Source organism: Elgaria multicarinata, chromosome 7 (genome assembly GCF_023053635.1).
Source record: "Elgaria multicarinata webbii isolate HBS135686 ecotype San Diego chromosome 7, rElgMul1.1.pri, whole genome shotgun sequence".
NCBI lineage: Eukaryota > Metazoa > Chordata > Lepidosauria > Squamata > Anguidae > Elgaria > Elgaria multicarinata.
This window is the reverse complement of record NC_086177.1, coordinates 116033184-116056127: the sequence shown is the minus strand read 5'-3', so window position 1 is coordinate 116056127 and position 22944 is coordinate 116033184. Positions and strand designations below refer to the sequence as shown.

The following is a 22944-nucleotide window of genomic DNA, read 5'->3' as shown; positions in this document are numbered from 1 at the left end:
GCAGCTACTCCGGAGCGGCTCCCGTGGTGGCCTTCCATCCAGCCTGGTGCGGACACGTGGGCTGGCGGCGGCGGGGAGCGCGCGGCGGGAGGCAGGGCTGGGGCGGGGCGGCGCGCAGCCCCCCAAAAGCCCCGCCGCAGCCCCCGGCCCCCTGCGCCACGGGGCTCTTGGAGGGAGGGGGGTAAAAGCGGGCGGGCGGGCGCGGCGGACCCCGGGTGAGGCCGAGGAGGAGCTGGAGGGGCTCCTTGGCGCCCGCTGCACTCGCCGCCGCCGGGCCCGGGGGGTAGGGCGGTTCTGGCGCTGTCCCCCCCTCCCTGGCCGCCGCCTCCCCCTCTCCCGCGTGGGCTGGGGTCCCCCCTCCTGCGCGCGCCGGCCGCCCCTTCCCAAGCCTGCGCCCGCGTCCCGGCGGGTAGCGCAAGACGCTGCGCTTCGAGGACCGCCTGGCGCTGCTCCTCCTCGCCGTCCAGAGGAGCCCCCAGCGCCTCGGCAGTCCCACCCACCTCCCCTCTCCTCCGGGGTTGAAGCTTGCGGAGCTGGTCGCCCACGACGGCTGCGCCCTGCGCAACCTCCGCATCAAGGGCCGCCCGCGCGCGCGTGCCCCACCTCTGCAGAATCCCGTTTGGGTGCCTCACTTCCAGCCCCAGCTGTTCTGGAACGCGGGGCGTGGGGTGGGGTGGGGGGCTGCAGGGTGATGGCTGAAGGGGGCGCGAGGGGCGGCATGAGCCGGGACCCCCGGGGGGCGGGGTCCGCTTGCGCTCGGCCTGTCCCGGCCCTGGCTGAAGCCGGGGCACTGTGGCCACCCCGCGCGCCCGGCGGGGGCCGGGAGCAGCGGGCTCACGCGTGACTCACGGGCTCCCCGGCCGTCCCCTCGGGCAAGCCAGGAAGGAGATGCCGTCCAGAAGGAGAGCTCCTGCGCACCCAGCGCGGAAACCAAGCGGGGGTGGGTGAGTTGTCGCCTGCCAAATCGTCTTACTCATAAGGGGGGCTGGCAAAGACCTTAAGAGTGGGGAGGGGGGAACTCCTGGGCGGTAACTCCTGGGCTCATTTATAAGGATGGAATGATGGCTGCTTCTGCTTTGGGACCTGAACAGCAACGTGGTACAAGGGGCCCTGTTTCATCATCATCATCATCATCATCTAATAATAATAATAATAATAATAATAATAATAATAATAATAATATATTTATTTGTTACCCGCCTCTCTCTCTGGATCGAGGTGGAGTACGACACAATTAAAAACACCATAAAGTACATAAAACTAATTCAAACGTTTAAAACCTGTGCATCATTCCCCTTTAGAGTGCAAACCGTTGCCTGTTTAGACAGGTAGGGCTTTGTTTTCTGTCTAAACCTGCGTACCGTTCGCTCCCTCAATTATTTTACTTTGGCACGTTACAAAAGGGTGCTTCTTACCAGCCTTACAGACTTGAAATGGAGCGTGGGGCACTTGTGCAGTCTTCTTTCTCTCCTCCCAACCGGATTGAGGCGACGCCGGCTCTTTTTTCGGTACTTTGCTCCATTGCTTTGTTTTGTTTAGTTTTTGGGAGGAGGGAGAGAGATTGGAAAAAGAAGCCCGTGGGTTTCAGAACGAGTGAACTCCATTAAAGCAGTGTCATACATGAGATATTGGATCTTTGACCACTATGCCTGAGAGGAGAGGGGCGGTCATAACCGTCCCCACCTTAGCCAGCTCCGTTAAAGATCAACCATTCAAGGGCATGTTAACTTGTGACTCTGAACGTTCATGCAGATTTGCAAAGCTTTCACTGAACCTAGGCTGCAGACTTCTGCGTATCTTATGGGAATATAGTTGGAAATTCCATGAGCAGAATGGAAATGTATTTTTAGTTGCAAATTAAAACAATGGGCTCAAGTGACAGGAAGCCAGATTCCAGATGAACATCAGGAAAAACTTCCTGACTGTTAGAGCAGTATGGCAATGGAACCTAGGGAGGTAAGAACATAAGCGCCACGCTGGATCAGACCCAAGGGTGCATCTAGTCCAGCACGCTGTTCACACTAGATATGTAAAATTTCTGGAAATTTTGAAGCCATGGAAAAAAGCTGTTTTTTTCTTTTTTTAAAATTATTATTTGGAAAAAACAAATTTTCCGGAAAATTGAAATAATGCAATAGTTACTTTAGGATCATAAAATGTAAGTTCAAGTTGGTTTGGCATAAAATTATTACATTTGGTATATTAAAAGTACAGTGTATTCAAACAATTCTTACAAATTGAATTTACTTTTTTATTTTTATTTTTTTAACAAATGGAGCCACAAGCTCCTGAACTGTTAGGAACCTCTGAACTGTAAGGAACCTCTTTGGTTTTGCCAGTTTATGAGGAACACGCAAAAAATTACTAAAAACAACAACATCAACATCAGTAACAAAAAAAATTATTTCTGTCTCCACTAGTCTTCCACAGTGTCAAGCAGACATAAAGCACCCATTCCCATAAAAAGAACTGAGAAAAAGAGGAGGGGACCAAGACTCAGTGAATGTGCATGAAATTTAATCAGACACATTTTCTGAGCTATTGCTATCAGTTTCAGTCTCTCTGCTTCAGTGGCAGTGCTGCCCCCTAGAGGCAGAAATGCACCTTGCTCTTGCGTTTGAGAGTTGTAGTCTCAGTTTGCAATTTAGGACTTGCATGTCCTTGGTGCACAGAAATTGTGATAATCTGATACTGTACATAGTTTTTAGAAATCATTTGGAGAAGTTTGAACACCTTGTCTTAAACATTTTCTTCATCATGCTAAAATAAAACATCCCATAATCTGTTTTTTTCCATTTTTCGGGGGAAAAACAAAAAAGGCTTCAGAAAAAATGTTTTTTCCCTAACTTTTCCGGGTTTTTTCCAGCCCTTCACATTTCTAGTTCACACAGTGGCCAGTCATTGGCCAGGGATGAACAAGCAGGACATGGTGCAAGAGCACCCTCCCATCCAGTGGGTTCTCCCACACTAGAAGTATTCAGGAGGCAGCTGGACAGCCATCTGTCAGGTGGGCTTTAAGGTGGATTCCTGCACTGAGCAAGGGGTAGGACTAGATGGCCTTATAGGTCCGTTCCAACTCTACTATTTTATGTTTTGTTGTCCTTGTCGTGTACTGTAGCTGCTCCAGCTTTCTCTGGGGGATGAATGAGGCAAAGTGCTAGGCAATTTACAAAGCTTTATTGCAAGCAATAAACACTTCTGTAACACAAACAAGGCACCTTCTGTGAAACTCTCCCTTGGGCAAAACTATGCAAACTAAGCAAGACAATTGTCCGTTCAAAGAAAAGAAAAGGCTTTTCAAATGTCCATAACTTCAAGGTGGTTGATGCGTGGACGATTTCTCATGCAATCTGTCCGACCGTATCTTTGCTGCTAACCTCACTGAACGTTTTAGTTTCTGGCGATTCCTAGCATCAAGTAAAGTTTCTGAATGCTCACCCCTGGAAGTTGACTCCCTGTCCACTGAAAGCATAGAATTTGGCCTTGAAGAGATAGACTCTGGAGGGGGCAGATTTTCAGCTGAATCCTCTCCTGTGTGAACTCCTCCCCTACTGGCTCTTAACTGCCTGATGTCTGGCTCCGTGTCTTCTGCGTCTAAATCTGTTTCTGATTGATTACTTGCATCACCTGCTCCCAATACAGGAGCAGTGGGGCTACACACGACAGTCCTGTTCCTTATATCTGCACCCCTGGGGGGAAATTCCTGTCACATATTCTTCAGCTGGACATTGGTCAAAATGTCCAGGTGGAGGAAGTATTGGCTGAACAAACCACTGTACACACTTACATGGGAGCCCTATTGGCTGTGGCAGCCCAGAAAATACACTCCAGTGTCATAAAAAATGGACTCTTCTCCTTTTCCATAGACTGTGACGGCAGCATGTCCTAACAGTTTGGAGACCATCTTGAATTTTGTTTTATCTTCTGTTTTCATACTGAGTTTCTGTATATTGGTAATTGCGACGGCACCAACCTTATACAGAAGGCCTTGCCTCGCACGCCCTTCTCAAGCCGAGCGCCACCTCTTGAAAAGCCCGAGGAAAGGGTAAAACCAACACAACCTCTCCCTTATATGTGAGGGAACAAGGTAAAGGGTTTGGGGAAATAGTTCTATTACTGAGGTACTGAACAGCGGGTGTATTTTTTAGCTGTTTTTACACTTTGGAATAGAGCAGGTAATATATCCGAGCTGACGCGTGGTTTGTGGTAACAGAACACAAAGTAAAGTTTATTGAAATTTAACAAAACTTTAGTATTTCAATTTAGATCAAACCTGCATATTTTTATATTCAAAATAACAATCCCAAGTCCCTTAAAATTCTCACTCCTCACACCAAACACTCTCACGAAGCACAAGCCAGACTAAAACTCCCAGAACTAAAACCAAACCTCCCACCCAACAAACAAAACTCAACCTCACAATCTCCTCCGCCAACCTCTCCCCCTCTCACTGCATCACCAGCCCCACCCACTCAGTCGAACATGCCGCACTCACTAGACATACAAACCTTAGGTGGCGATACCCACCTAAGGGACAGAAAGGTGGGTATCGCCACAGTAATATACAACCATTTTTATAGAGCTCATATCTTAATTTAACTACTACTATAGATATTTATAGCCAATTTGTGTTGCTGCAAAACTGCTAGAGACTGATTTTAGCAATCAGGGTGTTGCTACTACATTGACCTATTAATAAACAGGATTTGGGGTCAGGAAAGTATTTTGAAAACGCTTGAAGACTGAGAGCATCTTCAGGCATCTGGTCCAACCTAGGAGTTGCTGAGCCAATTCCTGTGCAGCCCTGCAATGAAGGGCTCTGTAGAACTCGGCCTCGACACCTCTTGCCTGTCGTTACAAGGCTGGACTTGATGGCCTTATAGGCCCCTTCTAAGTCCACTATTCTATGACTCCATGGTTATGTGGAAGAAAGTGGTGAACATTTGTGCCTGTGTGTGTCAAGGACCAATCTTACGTGAGAATGGAGGCGCTTTCTTCAGTTCACGTGCGTCTTCCATTCTCTGAAGTATTTAAACGTTTGGAATTGGAAGTAGGCGCAGCCATCAGGAGGGGCTGGGAGGGCAGCGAGTCCAATTCCCCTTCCGCCTCCCCCAGACCTTACTGTATTAAATACTTCAAAAGCAGCATGGTGCCCCTTCCCTTCACTTCCTCCTTCCCAGTTGAGTCCCCTGCTGGCTTGGGGGAAGGCTGGGCGTACACAACAGGTGGGCCATGCTCAGGAAGTTCCCTCGGCCACTTGGGTTAAAAAAAAGATATCCCTGTAATATCCGGCACGTGCACACACAGAGTTCCTTGTCAGGTGGGGAGGGAGCATTTATCCGAGAGGTCATTCTCTTGGATACTCTGATAAGTCCTCCTGGCTGCAAGGCAAGAAGAGAGTCAGCCCACTGAAGTCAGCCCACAGTCAATCCCTGTTTTAAAGTATCACCCCGTGACTCAGCCCATGTCTAAGAAAGTTAAAGTCAAACAGACACACGAACCTCCATTCAGCAAAGCAAATTAAAAGATTATACTCACAAGTCTGGCAGATTTCTGGAGAAGATTCCTGCATTGAGCAGGGGGTTTGGACTCCATTTATTTATTTATTATATTTTTATACCGCCCAATAGCTGAAGCTCTCTGGGCGGTTCACAAAAATTAAAACCATCATAAAACAACCAACAGGTTAAAAGCACAAATACAAAATACAGTATAAAAAGCACAACCAGGATAAAAACCATGCAGCAAAATTGATATAAAATTAAAATACAGAGTTAAAACAGTAAAATTTAAATTTAAGTTAAAATTAAGTGTTAAAACACTGAGAGAATAAAAAGGTCTTCAGCTGGCGACGAAAGGAGTACAGTGTAGGCGCCAGGCAGACCTCTCTGGGGGGCTCATTCCACAACCGGGGTGCCACAGCGGAGAAAGCCCTCCTCCTAGTAGCCACCTGCCTCACTTCCTTTGGCAGGGACTCATGGAGAAGGGCCCCTGTAGATGATCTTAAGGTCCGGATAGGTACATATGGGAGGAGGCGTTCCTTCAAATAACCTGGCCCCAAACCGTTTAGGGCTTTAAATGTCAATACCAGCACTTTGAATCAAGCCCGGACCTGGACTGGCAGCCAATGAAGTTGTAAAAGTACTGGTGTAATGAGATCTCACCGGCCAGTCTCTGTTAGTAACCGTGCTGCCCTGTTTTGTACCAGCTGAAGCTTCCGGACCGTTTTCAAAGGCAGCCCCACGTATAACGCATTGCAGTAATCCAAACGAGAGGTTATCCGAGCATGGATAACTGTAGCTAGGCTATCTCTGTCTAGATAAGGGCGTAGTTGGTATATCAACCTAAGCTGATAAAAGGTGCTCTTTGCCACTGAGTTCACCTGTGCCTCAAGTGACAGTTCTGGATCGAAGAGCACCCCCAAACTACGGACCCGATCCTTTAGGGAGAGTGCAACCCCGTCCAGGACAGGTCAAACATCACCTCGCCGGAGAGATGAACCACCCGCTAACAGTACCTCCGTCTTGTCTGGATTGAGTCTCAGTTTGTTAGCCTTCATCCAGTCCATTACCGTGCCCAGGCACTGGTTCAGAACAGTCACTGCCTCACCTGGGTTTGATGAAAAGGAAAGGTAGAGCTGGGTATCATCCGCATATTGATGACACCTCAGTCCACATCTCCGGATAACCTCCCCCAGCGGCTTCATGTATATGTTAAACAGCATAGGGGATAAGATAGAGCCCTGTGGAACCCCATGGCTTAGGAGCCACGGCACAGAACAATAATCCCCCAGCACCACCTTCTGGAATCGGCCATCCAAGTAGGAGCGGAACCACTGCAACGCAGTACCTCCCACTCCCAGCTCAGACAACCTATCCAGAAGGATACCATGGTCGATGGTATCGAAGGCCGCTGAGAGGTCCAGGAGAACCAACAGGGTCGCACTCCCCGTCTCTCTCCCGACAGAGGTCATCCCACAGGGCGACCAAGGCAGTTTCCTTTCCAAAACCAGGCCTGAAATGGATCTAGATAATCCGTTTCATTCAAGAGTGCCTGGAGTTGTCCTGCAACCACCCGCTCAAGCACCTTGCCCAGGAAAGGGATATTAGCCACCGGCCTGTAGTTGTTAACATCCTCCGGGTCCAGGTTAGGCTTCTTCAGGAGTGGTCTAATTACCGCCTCTTTCAAAGAGGCCGGCACCACTCCCTCTCTCAAGGAGGCATTTACAACCTCCTGGACCCAGCCGGCGATCCCCTCATTTGATGTAATGAGCCACGAAGGGCAAGGGTCAAGCACACAGGTGGTCGACCGGACTTGGCCAAGCGCCTTGTCCACATCCTCGGGCCTCAATAACTGAAACTCATCCAATAAAACTGAACCGGACGGCGCTCTGAACGCCTCTACTAGTGGAGCTGCATTAAGTGTGGTGTCCAATTCATGACGAATCTGAGCAACTTTATCTTCAAAGTGCCGTGCAAACTCGTCACAGCGTGCTACCGAGGGTTCCACCATCTCTCGCCCTGGCCCAGAGAGTAACAGGCCGTGAACCACCCGGAAAAGCTCTGCCGGATGACACTGAGAAGATGCAATGCTGGTGGAAAAGAACTGCCTCTTTGCCACCCTCACCGCCACAGAGTAGGCTCGATAGTGAGCTCTAGCCCGTGTTCGATCAGACCCAGCACGAGTTTTCCTCCACCTGCGTTCTAGCCGTCTCCCCTCTTGCTTCATTGCCCTCAGCTCAGGTGTATACCAAGGAGCTGACTGGGCTCTGCTCAGAGGGAGAGGGCGCTTGGGCGCGATCGTGTCAACCGCCCGAGTCATCTCTGCATTCCACAGAGCGACCTGGGCTTCGACAGGAGCACCGGCCATATCAGCAGGAAAATCCCCCAGAGCCCTCTGGAATCCATCGGAGTCCATTAGCCTCCGGGGACGGAGCATTTTAATAGGCCCCCTACCGTTGCAGAGGGGAAAGGCCACCGAGAGTTTAAACCGCAATAGGAAGTGATCTGACCATGACAAGGGGGTAGATGTTAGTTCCCCCACTTCCAGATCACCATCCTCCCATCCAGTTGAGAAAACCAGATCAAGCATGTGCCCCTTTGCGTGTGTTGGGCCGATGACATGTTGAGACAGCCCCATGGTTGTCATGGCAGCCATGAAGTCCTGAGCCGCTCCGGATACAGCAGCCTCGGCATGGAAGTTGAGATCCCACAGAACCACCATCCTGGGGGTCCTCAACACCAGGTCCGAGACAATCTCCGTCAGCTCAGGCAGGGAGCCTCCGTCAGCTCCATGGCCTTGTGGGTCCCTTCCAACTCTACTATTCTATGATTTGTGCTACAGTTCAGGGCACAAAAACCCCTTTATAAATCTGCCTGTGTGAGAGCAAGAGCGTATAAATCTAAAGAAAACGTTCCAAACCGTTTTGACCTCAGGGAACTGTTGAGGAAGTGAAGTGAGATAGGGCTGAGACCCGCTGGAAGCCCTTGGCCCACCTGTGGTCTGTGCAGAGGCAGCGCAAGCCAGCGAGAGCACCAGGCTGGGAAGGGTTTCGTGCCACCCGGCAAGCTTTATCAGCAGCATTATGAGTGCTCGGTATAAACATGGGATGGGCTTCATGCTGCTGTGTACCCAAGCGATGCTGCAGCTTTCTCGCCGTTCCCCTTCCTGCTTGCGAGGTCAACGGTCTGTGTTTGCTTTTCTCTTGACAGGGTGGATCTGCCCCCCCAATCTGAGCGTGAAGCAAGCGGGAGCCCTCTGAAATGGCAGCCCCCTGCCGGCCGTGCGGGGAGGGCCGGGGTCTGTGTCACCTGCGCAGGATTGGAACCCGAGCTCCGGTGCCCGGTATTGCTGATGTGATCCAGTAAGTAAAGGGCGCGGTCTCTGCCCCGTTGAGGCCGCTGCCTCACGCCTCTCTTCCCTGGCAAATGCAGGTGGATGCAGCGCTCACACTGCAAGCTGGGGGGTTCACAGCTCTTCTGTTTCATTTATGTTCATACTTAGCCGGGTGATTTTTCTAGTTGTAAGCAATTAAGGGGATATCATTTTTTCCTCAAGGATACCATTCATAAAAAAAAAAAAAAAAAAGGACAGACTTCTACGTAGGTTTCAAGGAAAGCAGACCAAATATTATTTATTTATTGCATTTCTAAATAGCTGAAGCTCCCTGGGCAGTTCACAAAAATTAAAACCATTCAAAGTATAAAACAAGCAGTATAAAAACATGACATAAAATGCAATATAAAAGCTCAACCATGATAAAATCAGCAGCGGTGCAGAAATACAAAATTTAAAACAGCAAAGTTAAAATTAAATTTATAAACTGTTAAAATGCTGAGAATAAAAATATATCCATATATTTATCCACTTGCAAGTTGCGCCTATATAACACCCGTTCTAATATTGATAGCGTTATTAAGTCCTCGGTCCACTGCATTATGGGAGGTGTGGATTTGTCCTTCCAACGTGATAGTATAAGAGGGAATCCACACGTCGTTCTGAGATCGCTTCTAAGCGACCCCAGAGCGGCGTGAAAGTGAGCGTGTAACTTGTCTTTTGAAGAGCTGACGAAGAGACGTCCTTCGCACCGCCGCCGCCACCCAACTCCCTCCTCGCCGGCTGGGACGGAGCGCTCGGGGGAAGAAGGCGGGGTGGAGAGCTTCTTCCGCTCTCAACCCCGCCTTCTTTATTATTATTATTATTATTATTATTATTATTATTTATTTATATAGCACCATCAGTGTACATGGTGCTGTACAGAGTAAAACAGTAAATAGCAAGACCCTGCCGCATAGGCGTACAATCTAATAAAATCATAGTAAAACAATAAGGAGGGGAAGAGAATGCAAACAGGCCCAGGGTAGGGTAAGCAGGCACAGGGTAGGGTAAAACTAACAGTAGAAAGTAACAGTAGTAACAGCCGAGCTCTCCTTGCCGCTTGGCGAGGAGGTCTGCGGGTGGCGGCGGCGGTGGGAAGGACGTCTCTTCGTCGGCTCTTCAAAAGGCAAGTTACACGCTCGCTTTCACGCCGCTTTGGGGTCGCTTAGAAGCGATCTCGGAACAACGTGCGGATTCCCCCTAAGTCTTTTGGCTGTCAGTAGGGCTCTGAAGATCCATGTGTTAACTTCCAAGAAGCCGGTAGGTAGTTCAGGAGGACCTGCACGTCGTTCCATATTATAGATTGGTTTAGAACAAAGTTTATCCTTATAACGACTACAGGGCATTGCCAAAACACATGAATTAAAGAAGCATTATGTTCAGTTTCTTTATTGTTTATAGCCAATGGCCATTACAATGTCATATGAACCATTAAAACATTAGTCTAATTAATACAGTTAAACAGTTAAAACAAGTTAAAACATTAAAACTAAACAAGACCTCAGATAGTTGCCTTCGTCTTAAATCAGTAGAGTATACCCTTTATGATATTATCAGCCTTAACTGGGATCAAGATCTAGGCCCGCCACAAAAGCACTTCTTAGCATTGCATCTTATCAATGGAACCTTCTCAAACTGGGGAGAAGCAACGAGGGCTCAGTCCTGGGCCCAGTGCTCTTCAACATTTTTATTAATGATTTGGACGAGGAGGTGCAGGGAACGCTGATCACATTTGCAGATGACACCAAATTGGGTGGGATAGCTAATACCCTGGAAGACAGAAACAAACTTCAAAGTGATCTTGATAGGCTGGAGTGCTGGGCTGAAAACAACAGAATGAAATTTAATAGGGATAAGGGCCAAGTTCTACATCTAGGAAATAGAAACCAAATGCACAGTTACAAGATGGGGGATACTTGGCTCAGCAATACGACAAATGAGAAGGATCTTGGAATTGTAGATCACAAGCTGAATATGAGCCAACAGTGCAACATGGCTGCAAGAAAGGTAAATGCTATTTTGGGCTGCATTAATAGAAGTATAGCTTCCAAATCACAGGAGGTACTGGTTCCTTTATTCGGCCCTGGTTAGGCCTCATCTAGAGTATTGCGTCCAGTTCTGGGCTCCACAATTCAAGAAGTATGCAGACAAGCTAGAGCGTGTTCAGAAGAGGGCAACCAGGATGATCAGAGGTCTAGAAACAAAGCCCTATGAAGAGAGACTGAAAGAACTGGGCATGTTTAGCCTGGAGAAGAGAAGATGGAGGGGAGACATGATAGCACTCTTCAAATACTTAAAAGGTTGTCACACAGAGGAGGGCCAGGATCTCTTCTCGATCCTCCCAGAGTGCAGGACACAGAATAACGGGCTCAAGTTAAAGGAAGCCAGATTCCAGCTGGACATCAGGAAAAACCTCCTGACTGTTAGAGCAGTATGACAATGGAACCAGTTACCTAGGGAGGTTGTGGGCTCTCCCATACTCGAGGCCTTCAAGAGGCAGCTGGACAACCATCTGTCAGGGATGCTTTAGGGTGGATTCCTGCCTTGAGCAGGGGGTTGGACTCGACGGCCTTAAAGGCCCCTTCCAACTCTGCTATTCTATGATTCTATGATCTCCAACAATTTTGCAGGTTAGAAATCCGCATGCTTGCTTTTTCGCTGAACCTTGTGCATCAAGGGAATAATAAGCTTTGACTTTGCAAAACCGGTGTGTGTTTTTTATATTCTTTTCCCCAAGTTTTTGTAAGACCGTAACGCTGCTCGGCAGGAAGCGAGAGGTCGTGGACTACTTCCTCAGTTACGCCGCCTTAAGGGAGGGCGAGTACATATCCCGCATCCACGCCCGCGTGATTTGGACCACCAGCACCTATGAGCTTGTGGATTCCAGCCTGACGGGAGTGTATGTCAATGACATCCGGATCAGTGGTGAGTAGCGTTGCCTGCCCGCTGGAAAACAAGGCTCTCTGTTTGGGTCAAAGAAGCTTGTCTGAAAGGAATCCAGGGTTTGCTGCCAGGTTCAAATGATTTTCTCCGGGTTTTGGATGGGGTTATAAAGGTATTTTGTTCAGCTGGGCAGTTGATCGTTTCCTCTGTGGATTTTAATCGTCTCTGTTGCACTGTGGCTTGCTTTTTTCCTTATAATTTTTAGTGCTTGTATTGATGTTTGTAGTGTTTGTTGTAGGTACATTTCAGTGTAGAAGTGTGAGATCATGAAATAAATAAATAGAGTGTTGCTGTTGATGGTGTCCCTCCCCCCCAAGTTAACTTAATGTATTTGGTTTTGGATCAGAAGCTTTGGGATCGAGAAAGCAAAACAGAAAAAAAGTTCTTTAAACAGATCTTTTTAACATGTATTTGTGTGCAGGTAAAGTAGCCTTGCAGGAAGGAGATACTGTTACTTTCGGCAATCCGGCTGGGAGCAGCATTGTCCCCGGAGCCCACGTCCGACAGCCAAACTCTCCCTTTTACTTTCTGGTAGGACTTTGGCTTCCTCAGCATGCTTGTCTGTCTGTCTGTCTTGGGGTGAGCTCTGTTATTGTCTAGAGGGGGTCCTAATGGTTAGAAGACAAAGGTAATCTAGGATTTGGAGAACAGGAGTTCAGGGTCCTCTGGAGGATCAGGTCCACCGCTAGGGGGCGCTGCTGGGTCTTGCCCTGCTCCAGGTGGCAGCAGCTGCTGTGGCCAGATGCCCCCTGGCCCAGCTTTGGCTGGTGCGCCAGTTGCACCCCTTCCTGGAGACAGCAGTGATGAATGCTGCCATCCTTCAGCTTTTCATGGTTTTTAATACGGGGTTCATCTTGTTAATATGGTTTGCTTTGAGTTTCTGTTCACGTCCTCTTTTCTTTTTCCTCATGTTCCTGGGGGGTGCAGTTTGGGCAGAATGGTGAATTATAAACATTTTAAATATATAAAGGCAGAAATGTGGCCTAGAAACTCTCGTTCCTGATTTGAGGCCACCTGAAAATGTCTACTTCGACTCTCACACCAGGGGATTCATGAATAACCTTGGCTTTGTCGGTGTTTGTGGGGATTTTCTGCTCATGATGCTAGCGATTATCAATCCATCCTTTATTTACAGTCAGTAGACCAGAAAAAGAAAGGTACAGTTATTCCAAGCAAAAGGTCAATAAGATAACCTAAGCATATAAAACATATCCTTAGTAATACATTTTAATACATAAAAATCAAGGGTAAAAGGGAGTAAGATCAGAGCAAGGATGGGACATGTGTTAACATTAGATCTTGAACAGAACATAGGAGGAAATTTCAAGCAGTCATATGTGGTCTGATGAGAATGGCCAGATTCAGAAACTTTGGCAACCTTTATAGTGATTGGTTTATTTTGGTCCTGGAGGAAGTTATCAGGGTCTCTGGGGAGCGGCCAGGCAAAGCCTGTATAAGAGGGCGTATCAGCTCTTTTCTGATATCATCATAGAAGCTACAAAAAAACAGGACGTGGGTAATGGTTTCTACTTCAGTTTCGTTACAAGGGCAGCATCTTTTGCATAAAGGATTTTTTTTATATCTGCCTTCCATCAACCTGGAAGGAAGGGCATTAAATCTCGCCAAGGTAAATACCCTCCTATACTTGGGAATAGTCAACCAGTATAAGTATGGAGGACCATCTTTATTAGTGTGTCTAGTTAGGCCTAATGAGTATGGGGAGCATGGGCCGCAGGCAGCTCCCTGTAGCGATTAATGCATAAAATCCGCCAATGAACGGACGCCCGTCTCCCTCTGGGGCATCCCCAAGTCACCCTGCAGGGACTCCACAGTGTCAGCCATCAAAATCAGAAACGAGATTGTGAAATGCTCTGGGAGTTTGCTTTTGTAGGCAGAGCAGTTTATAAGGATTCCTTCTAGAATTTTATCCTCCTTGGAAATTAAATCCCAACACTGGTATCTTCTGTTTCTTTTTCAGTTTGAGCATTGCCATTGCCACGTTGATCAAATGCAAAGCCCTTGTGGAGAGACAAATTTGCCCCCAGAGGTAAAGCAAGAAGAACCTTCTTGTATTTAGATGTGCTGTTTTCTCTTTGGGTGTAACAGCGATGAGATCAAGGCAGAGTTGGCTAATCTTATGAAGGGCGTCTTTGGAACTGCAGCTTCCAGCGTGGGGTAGAAATGTTTCTGGAATGGGACTATGACCCACTGTTACCTGGGGGCTTCTGGTGCAGGGATGCCTTCTGTGACAGGAAGAGCTCAGCTTGCAGAAGGTCCTTCCGCCAATTTGGGGAGGTTCCCCCTTCTCCCATAGGACAGCTTACCCCATTAAGCCAGGGTCTCCTGACTCCCTGAGTATTTCCAGGGGACTGGAGGAACTGCTGGAGGGAATCCATCTCTGCAGTCCAGTTGATCCAGATTAAATCTGGATCTAGCCTGAAGTGTGTGTCTTCATGCTAGAAGCTCTGTGGGTTGGTGGTTCCCGAGTCCGGGAATTGGGTAAGCGACCTGTTCTGGAGGAGGTGGCATTCCCTCTGAAGGAGCAGGTACGTAGCTTGGGAGTACTCCTAGACCCATCATTGTCACTGGAGGCCCAGGTGGACTCTGTGGCACGGAGTACTTGGGGTCAGCTTCGGCTGATCCGCCAGCTATGGCCTTTCCTGGACAGGGACAACCTAGCCACCGTAGTGCATGCGCTGGTAGCTTCCCAATTAGACTACTACAATGCGCTCTACGTGGGGCTGCCCTTGAAGACGATGTGGAAGTCGCAGCTAGTGCAAAATGCAGCAGCTAGACTGCTGGCGGGTATATCTTACAGAGACCACATAATACCGGTCTTAAAGGAGCTGCACTGGCTGCCTATACGCTTCCGGTCGGAATTCAAGGTGCTAGTAATGACGTTTAAAGCTCTAAACGGCTTGGGACCTCAATATTTGAGAGAGCGCCTGTCCGAGATATGCCTGCCCGAGACCTTAGATCTGTTGGAGGAGCCCTTCTCCGCATCCCACCAATGCAACATATACGCTATGTTGGGACAGGGGAGAGGGCCTTCTCTGTGGTGGCACCCCGGCTGCGGGAATGCCCTCCCCTGGGAGGCCCGATTGGCGCCAACATTGATTGCATTTCGACGCCAAGTGAAAACATGGCTTTTTAGCAAAGCCTTTGATGGTTAAACTCACTGGCACATTGTTTTAACTGCTTTTACTGCTTTTAAATTATATATTGTTTTAACTTGGATCATGGTTTAATTTGTTTTTAAATGTGCATATTTATTGTTTTATACTGTACGTTTTGATCTGTACACCGCCCTGAGATCTTAATGATATAGGGCAGGATATAAATGTTTTAAATAAATAAATAAATAATGCCTTACAGGCCCCTTCCAACTCTACTATTCTGTGATTCACTCCTCTTTGCCTCACAGTCATAGAATCATAGAATAGCAGAGTTGGAAGGGACCTACAAGGCCATTGAGTCCAACCCCCTGCTCAAGGCAGGAATCCACCCTAAAGCATCCCTGACAGATGGTTGCCCAGCTGCCTCTTGAAGGCCTCTAGTGTGGGAGAGCCCATAACCTCCCTAGGTAACTGATTCCATTGTTGTACTGCTCTAACAGTCGGGAAGTTTTTCCTGATGTCCAGCCGGAATCTGGCTTCCTTTAACTTGAGCCCCTTATTCCGTGTTCTGCACTCTGGGAGGATGGAGAAGAGATCCTGGCCCTCCTCTGTGTGACAACCTTTTAAGTATTTGAAGAGTGCTCTCATGTCTCCCCTCCATCTTCTCTTCTCCAGGCTAAACATGCCCAGTTCTTTCAGTCTCTCTTCAATTTTAAGATGTTCTACAGTCAGGAAGTTTTTCTTGATGTCCAGCCGGAATCTGGCTCCCTGTAACTTGAGCCCATTATTCCGTGCCCTGCACTCTGGGATCCTGCAATCTTTGGGGGCATGCAAGGCAGAGGCACCAGCCTCCCTTCCCAAGGATCTGTGCTTCTACAACTGGAAGGCCTTCGTATGTTTCCCATGCTGAAAAAACTGCCCTCATTTCATGCAGATTGAATGTGTGATGCAGTGAAGGGAGGGTGTGTGTTTAAAAACATATCCTTTTCTCTGAGTGTTGGGTAGGGTGGAATAATTGAATTCCACCAACTGCCCAAACTCAAAGGAGTGGGAACAGGTGATTCTAGACATCTTTGCAAAGTTTTAAATTCTGGAAGAGCCTGAGTGCTTTTAGTGCTGACTGCCTGGTTTTCTCTTCCTCCTCCTCCTTCCATAAAGTTACTTGCACCTGCATCTGCTGAGACATCACCGCCAGTCACCTCGAGTTTGGGACTTGTGAATAACATTGCTCCACCCCGGGCAGCTCCAGCGCTAGCCTCAGCAGCTTCAATGGCGCCTCCGGTGACATCCTCCCTGCCCACCAATGTTCTTAACGTGACTTTACTTTCGCCAGAGGCCCTCAGTCAGCCGAGGCCGGCTGCAGGGCCTTTTTCTGCGGCAGGAGACAGGCCGGCCTCTCAGCGCCTGCGTTCCGCTTCACCAGACTACACAATTCTTGGAGAGGGTTCACTTGTCGCTCCCGAGTCTTCTCCTTGGAGAACCCTGGAAACGACCCGCTCCTTTTTGCTGCAGGGAGCTCCGGAATCGAATGGATCCAGGTGCCTGAGCGGCAGCAAGGAGCAGGACACGGGGCGCAGGCCAGACTCCCTCCAATGGTTTCTGCGTGAGAATGGCGATGCTGGAACTAGTCCGGCCCCCACGTGTCCTCTACGAACTGCTCCCGTCTGTCTGGAGGATCCTGCAGCAGCTGATGATGACGACTCCCCATGCGAAAGACACGTCAATACAGCAGGGCTCAGTGTGGGCGTGCTACAGCTCACACCCTTCTTTCAAAGAGAGGATGGAGACGATCCTGGTTCCAAGCGATCCACTTCTAGCACAGAAGAGCTGGCTTCTGGTGACTCTGACCATGAGGACGAAACGATGGAGGTGAATCCAAGCCCTGAAGAAACGGCCGAATATGGAATGTCTTGGGTTTCTGAACCTGATGCCTGGCTGATGGGAGGGGCTGCAAGTGGTCCTCAGGTGACATCAGCTAGCAGAATGGAAGGGGAAAGCCCTGCAGAAGAGCACGGGCCAAGCTTCATGGAGGAGCCTTTGCCTGAGGGCTCCATGCTAGAAACCAACGGGACAGCAGAAGGGTCAAACAGTCTTGCGGTAAAAATGTGGCCATTTCTCCCTGCTACGTTGGGAAATGCTTGTCCTGCTGCCTCAAGCAGGACTGCCGGTGGCAACTCTTCAGGTGAAAAGCCAGAGTTTGCGGATGGCACCTCTTCAGGTGAAAAGCCAGAGTTTGCGGGTGGTACCTCTTCAGGTGAAAAGCCAGAGTTTGCGGATGGAACCTCTTCAGGTGAAAAGCCAGAGTTTGTGGATGGCACCTCTCCAGGTGAAAAGCCAGAGTTTGCGGGTGGTACCTCTTCAGGTGAAAAGCCAGAGTTTGCGGATGGCACCTCTTCAGGTGAAAAGCCAGAGTTTGCGGGTGGTACCTCTTCAGGTGAAAAGCCAGAGTTTGCGGGTGGTACCTCTTCAGGTGAAAAGCCAGAGTTTGCGGGTGGCACCTCTCCAGGTGAAAAGCCAGAGTTTGCGGATGGCACCTCTCCAGGTGAAAAGCCAAGGTTTGCGGATGGCACCTCTTCAGGTGAAAAGCCAGAGTTTGCGGATGGCACCTCTTCAGGTGAAAAGCCAGAGTTTGCGGATGGCACCTCTTCAGGTGAAAAGCCAAGGTTTGCGGATGGCACCTCTTCAGGTGAAAAGCCAGAGTTTGCGGATGGCACCTCTTCAGGTGAAAAGCCAGAGCTTGCGGATGGCACCTCTTCAGGTGAAAAGCCAAGGTTTGCGGATGGCACCTCTTCAGGTGAAAAGCCAGAGTTTGTGGATGGCACCTCTTCAGGTGAAAAGCCAGAGTTTGCGGATGGCACCTCTTCAGGTGAAAAGCCAAGGTTTGCGGATGGCACCTCTTCAGGTGAAAAGCCAGAGTTTGCGGATGGCACCTCTTCAGGTGAAAAGCCAGAGTTTGCGGATGGCACCTCTTCAGGTGAAAAGCCAGAGTTTGCGAGTCGAGATGAGTTGGGTTCTGAGGGTGCGAGGGCCGCTTCCCCTCCGAGGAATCCGGCTTGTGGGATGCAAAGCGGTGGCGGTGGTGACTATAACATGAACTCACAAGGAAGTGTTTCCGATGGTGAAAGGGACATGGAAATGGAACCTCTGGCAAAGGCGGGCTCGCTAGCCATGGGCCAGCGTGTGGGTGCTGGGGCCTTTGGCGCCCTGGAGCCAGAGATGGGATCTGGGGGCCCAGAGGCTGTGGGTGGCCTTGGCAATGGCGCCATGGAGCCCTCCTGTGCAGAAGTGGGAACTCAGACAGAATGGGCGAAAGGAAGGGAGTCGGATGGAGCGATCGCAGGGGCTGCTGTTGATGGGGACGAGGGGCTCAGCACCCAGGTGGCTAAAGAAGCGTTCCTTCAGCAGTTACCCGCGGCTTCGCCAGGGGCTTTCGCAGCTGATGAGCATTCCAAGGGCGAGTGCTCCAAGCAGGGAGAGCAGCGTCCAGCGGCGCCCTTTGGAGCAACGCAGGAAACCCCTTCTTCAGAAGACCCACTGGAACCCTGTGAAGAGGAGAGAGTTCTTGCGGCCGCCTGTGACCTGGCTCCACGTGACCCTGTTCGCATGACGGGGCTGATCCCTGAAGAGCCTCCAGGAGCTCCGATTCCTGTGGCTGGGTGCCCGGCCCAGAGCAGCACAGCTGCCTTTGGACAAAAAGGGGAAGAGATGGATGCTGTGGCCGAAAAAAGGCTGGAACATGCAAGCCCGGGATGTGCTGAAACCGACAAAAGCCTGGAGAACCGTGTTGCCGATTCCACACCAGGGACTGAAGCAGAGATGGCTGAAAACGACGGCCCTTCGCTGGGAGCGGCTTCTGCGTTGGCGGCTGGATCGCCCGGAGGAGAACAGCAGCCCAGCCCCAAAAGCAGCAGCAACGGGATGTGCCAAGAGGCGATGGATACCGAAGATCCGTCTGGGGAGGAGGAAACGGAGGTCAAGGCGGCAACAAGCAGCACTGTGGCAGCCCCTGGTGAAGATGCAGCAGACCAGAAACAGCTGGATGGAAAAGATACCCTGGAGAGAGAGCTGAGTCCAGCTGCAGCAGCGCAGGAGAGCGTCTGCGGTGCCAGCGCCGAAGGGGCCCTCGCAAGAGGCCCCGAGGGGAACGCCGCACCCTCCTCTGTAGACTCGGCAGGTAGAAAGGCCGGGCCGCTTTCTCCTTTTCACTTGCCTGGAGATGACCCTGGAGAGGGAGGGATCCCCCGCTCAAGCGGTCGTTCCTGTGCAGGCACACCGTTGTCTCCTCAGACAAGCGCAAAGGAAGGAGGAGGGAGGTTGGAAGCTGGAAGCCAACAAGGTGGCTTTGAGGATGAAAGGGCCGTGAGCCTGGATGATGAAAGCATGGAGGAGGAGCAGCAGGAGGTGGAGGTCAAAGGCTGCGAGGCACGTGCGATTCCCCTAGTCGATGCTTCCTTGGAGGAGGCCAAAATGGATTCCAAGCAAGATGACGCACAGGTGGGACGACTGAGTGATGGCCAAGAGCAACAGGGGCCATTTCCGGATAGTTCTGCCCTCTCGGAATGCCAGCAAGAGTCTCCTGTACCTGTTGGACAACAAAACCCAGAGCCTGATGGTTTGGAGCCCCGAGGAACTGACGTTGGGAAGGAGTGGCTTTATTCTGCGGACTCTCCCACTTCGGAGGAAGTTTGCGAACCAGATGCGGCTCTTGAGCGTGCCACCTGGCTTGGACCGGAGAGATATAATAAAGAAATCGCCCTCTCAGAGGAGAAGGATGAAAGCGGTGGGTTTGGCCAAACTCCTGAGAGTCCCCCTTGCAGTGAAGGAAGCGTCAGTCTCCCGGTGGGCAGTGTGGTCTTTGAAATGCCAGGAGCTCTGAAACGAAGCGCCGCTGGAAATCTCCCAAGGGAAGCCCGGACTGACTCCGCAGAGGTCCCCGGGTCCTGGAGCAGTGATGAACTCAACTTGCACATCTCTGACTCCGAAGCTGAAAAAGAAGAGAGTGACAGCGCCTGGCTTTCCGGAACCTCTAGCAGAAGCAACCTTTGGGGAGGAAGAGATGCTTTACTTTGGATTCCAGGTGCGCATCTAGTCAGTGTTGCTGAGAACAGTCAAGCTTGTCGGAAACTCAGTGAGCAACCCCCTGACCCAGCTCCATGTGATACAGTCATTCAAGAAGCCAGAACTGGGCCACTAAAAGGCAGAGAGATGTGGCAGGTGGGTCTGGGAGAAGAAACGGCTTCCCGTTGTGAGTCACCTGGTGACCGCCATGACGACGCGCTTGGCAGGCCCCAGGCCTGTAGTGCAGAGATGGTGGTGGGTGAAAAATCACCTCCTCCTCTAGCAAAAACTGCAGCAGCAGCGGGAGCACAGGAAGATCAGGCTGAGGCAGGAACTGAACTCGTGCCTATAAATCTTGCCTGCCTTTCTGTCGAATCTTCTTGCTTGTCGCAAAGCGAGGCTGAAGTTGGCAGAGAGGACCAGGTTCCAGGTAGTGCCGATGGATTGGCAGAGGACGCTTGCTTGGATCTTGCCCAGGACGACCGGCTTGTGGATGATGGCTTTTCTAGCCAGCCCACAGTAAGAACTTTAGCGGCAGTTCTTGAGATTGGAAGAACAGAGCAAACAGAAAGTGAAATGCCAACCAGCCTTTGTTCAGGAAAAGGTGAACGGGCTCAGAAAACGGAAGTGAAAGAACCAGTACACCCGGGTCAAGAAACTGAGCTGTTGCCATGCCAAGGGAATCCACGCCAGCTTAAAGATGATCAGGACTCCTCTGTGGAGCTTAGTGAGGGGTTGGATTCTTCGGAGTACCGCAGAACTCTTTGGCAGAAAGAGGAGGAGTTGAAACGCGGCTCCTCCCGAAAAAGACATTTCCATGCAGACGAGGACTTAAGAGTATCGGGCGTGGAAGACGGCTCTGGCCTCCAGAAGAGGCTCTGCCCGCTGGATTCTGCTGTGGTCCGGGGATCCGCCTCTGACCCGCTCACTCCAACCGTGGCAACGCTTCCTGCTCCTCTTGACTCGGAGGGACGTCATGACCAGTTTGGCAGAACTTTAGGGAACTTCCTCGACCAGCACAGCAGCCAGATAACCCCGCACCTCGATGAAGGCGAACAGAAAAATAGAGACAGCATCGCCCAGATAGTGAGAAATTACTTTAAAAGGCCCCTTTGCTCCAATAAACCAGCAGCTGAAAATGAAAAGGCAGAAAGGCTTTCTCTGTCCCCTGAAGCTGAAACCGGCAAAGACTCTCCAAGCGTGTTAGAGACTGGGGCAAATGCAAGCTGTGATGAGCTCAGTTCACCTGAGGATCAGGTCCAGGATGCCTCCCTGGGTGGCCAGTGCTGGTCTGCCGGTGCCAGCCCGCCAGGCTCCCCCGCCCAAGAACAGGGCGAAGACTCGGCCCGCAGCACTCCAGAAAGCGTGTGGGAAGCGTTCTTCTCCGAAGAGGAGCACTTCCAAATGCGTGTGTGTTCAGCGTTAAGAAATGCTCCCTCTGGCTCTCCCGTGAGGTCCCCTGACGCCGCCGAGTGTGCGCTGGTGTCCAGTGAAAAGAACGTGGACTCTATCCTCTCGGACGCCTCCGATAGTTCAGTAGACTCTGACCACTGGGAACCCCTGCCTACGCAACGGAGCACTATTGCTTCTGGAGCAGGAAGTCCCGGGCTCCCCACAGGGGGTTCTGGCACAGCTGGCAAAGCTGCGGAGGTCAGGGTGGTGCCGGGAGTTCCCCGTGAGGCCTCCAACGTGGATTGGTGTGACAAAGATCCACGGACACCATCAGATGCAGTGGCATCGTCGCCTGAAAGCAGCCAGCCGGCTGCAAGTCCCCTGCGGCCCACAGCTGACTGCCCAGGGATGTCAGCGGGGGGGCTGCCTGACGGGGATGGTGGCCACGAGGCTTCCGGCATGGAGGACCCTGCCTGGGACGTGCCCTGCGTGACGGCCACAGAGGGTGGACAGGAGCTGGCTGAGGGCCCGAGCGAGATGCAAACTGAAGAGGCAACCGTTCCCCAAAGGAGGCAGGCAGACATCCAGAGCCAAGGTAAAACGTAAACATGTGCGCTGGGCGAGAGAACGGGCGCTGGCTGGAGACCAGTTTAAGGGCCAAAGCTACCTTGAGCGCCATGTTTGGTGGAAAGCTGGGATGCACATTTAATAAATAAATACCGCTTTAATCATAGAAACATAGAATAGTAGAGTTGGAAGGGGCCTCTAAGGCCATCGAGCCCAACCCCCCCTGCTCAAAGCAGGAATCCACCTTAAAGCATCCGTGGCAGACGGCTGTCCAGCTGCCTCTTGAAGGCCTCTAGTGTGGGAGAGCCCACGACCTCCCTAGGTCACTGGTTCCATTGTCGTACTTCTCTTCATTGGCTTCCAATTCACTTCAGAATCCAATATAAACTTCTCCTGTTAACCTTCAAAGCTTTTCACTGTCTAGCTCCTTCCTATCTCTCCTCTCTCATCTCACACTATTGCCCCGCTCGTGCTCTTTGCTCCTCTGATGCCATGTTTCTCGCCTGCCCAAGGGCCTCTACTTCCCTTGCTCGGCTCCGTCCATTTTCTTCTGCTGCCCCTTACGCCTGGAACGCTCTTCCAGAACACTTGAGAACTACAAGTTCAATCGCAGCTTTTAAAGCTCAACTAAAAACTTTTCTTTTTCTTAAAGCTTTTAAAACTTGATGTTGTGCAGACTTCTGCTGTTACTTTCTACTGTTAGTTTTTCCCTACCCTGTGCCTGCTTACCCTACCCTGTACCTGTTTGCATTCTCTTCCCCTCCTTATTGTTTTACTATGATTTTATTAGATTGTAAGCCTATGCGGCAGGGTCCTGCTATTTACTCTGTACAGCACCATGTACATTGATGGTGCTATATAAATAAATAATAATAATAATAATAATAATAATAATAATCTAACAGTCAGGAAGTTTTTCCTGATGTCCAGCCGGAATCTGGCTTCCTGTCACTTGAGCCCATTCATCTGTGTCTTGCTCGCCCCTTTCTGG

At 50.4% G+C, this 22944-nt stretch overlaps 1 protein-coding gene across 1 annotated transcript; it reads left to right on the top strand.

The window, feature by feature from the left end:
• Positions 1 to 901: 901 nt before the first annotated feature.
• Positions 902 to 21992, top strand: LOC134402021 (uncharacterized). Its single transcript, XM_063131388.1, has 6 exons — positions 902 to 944; positions 8712 to 8863; positions 11615 to 11802; positions 12242 to 12351; positions 13799 to 13867; positions 16095 to 21992. Exons 2-6 carry the CDS (start codon positions 8763 to 8765, stop codon positions 21990 to 21992), a joined length of 6366 nt encoding a protein of 2121 aa, XP_062987458.1. The 5' UTR covers positions 902 to 944; positions 8712 to 8762.
• The last annotated feature ends 952 nt before the right edge of the window (positions 21993 to 22944 follow it).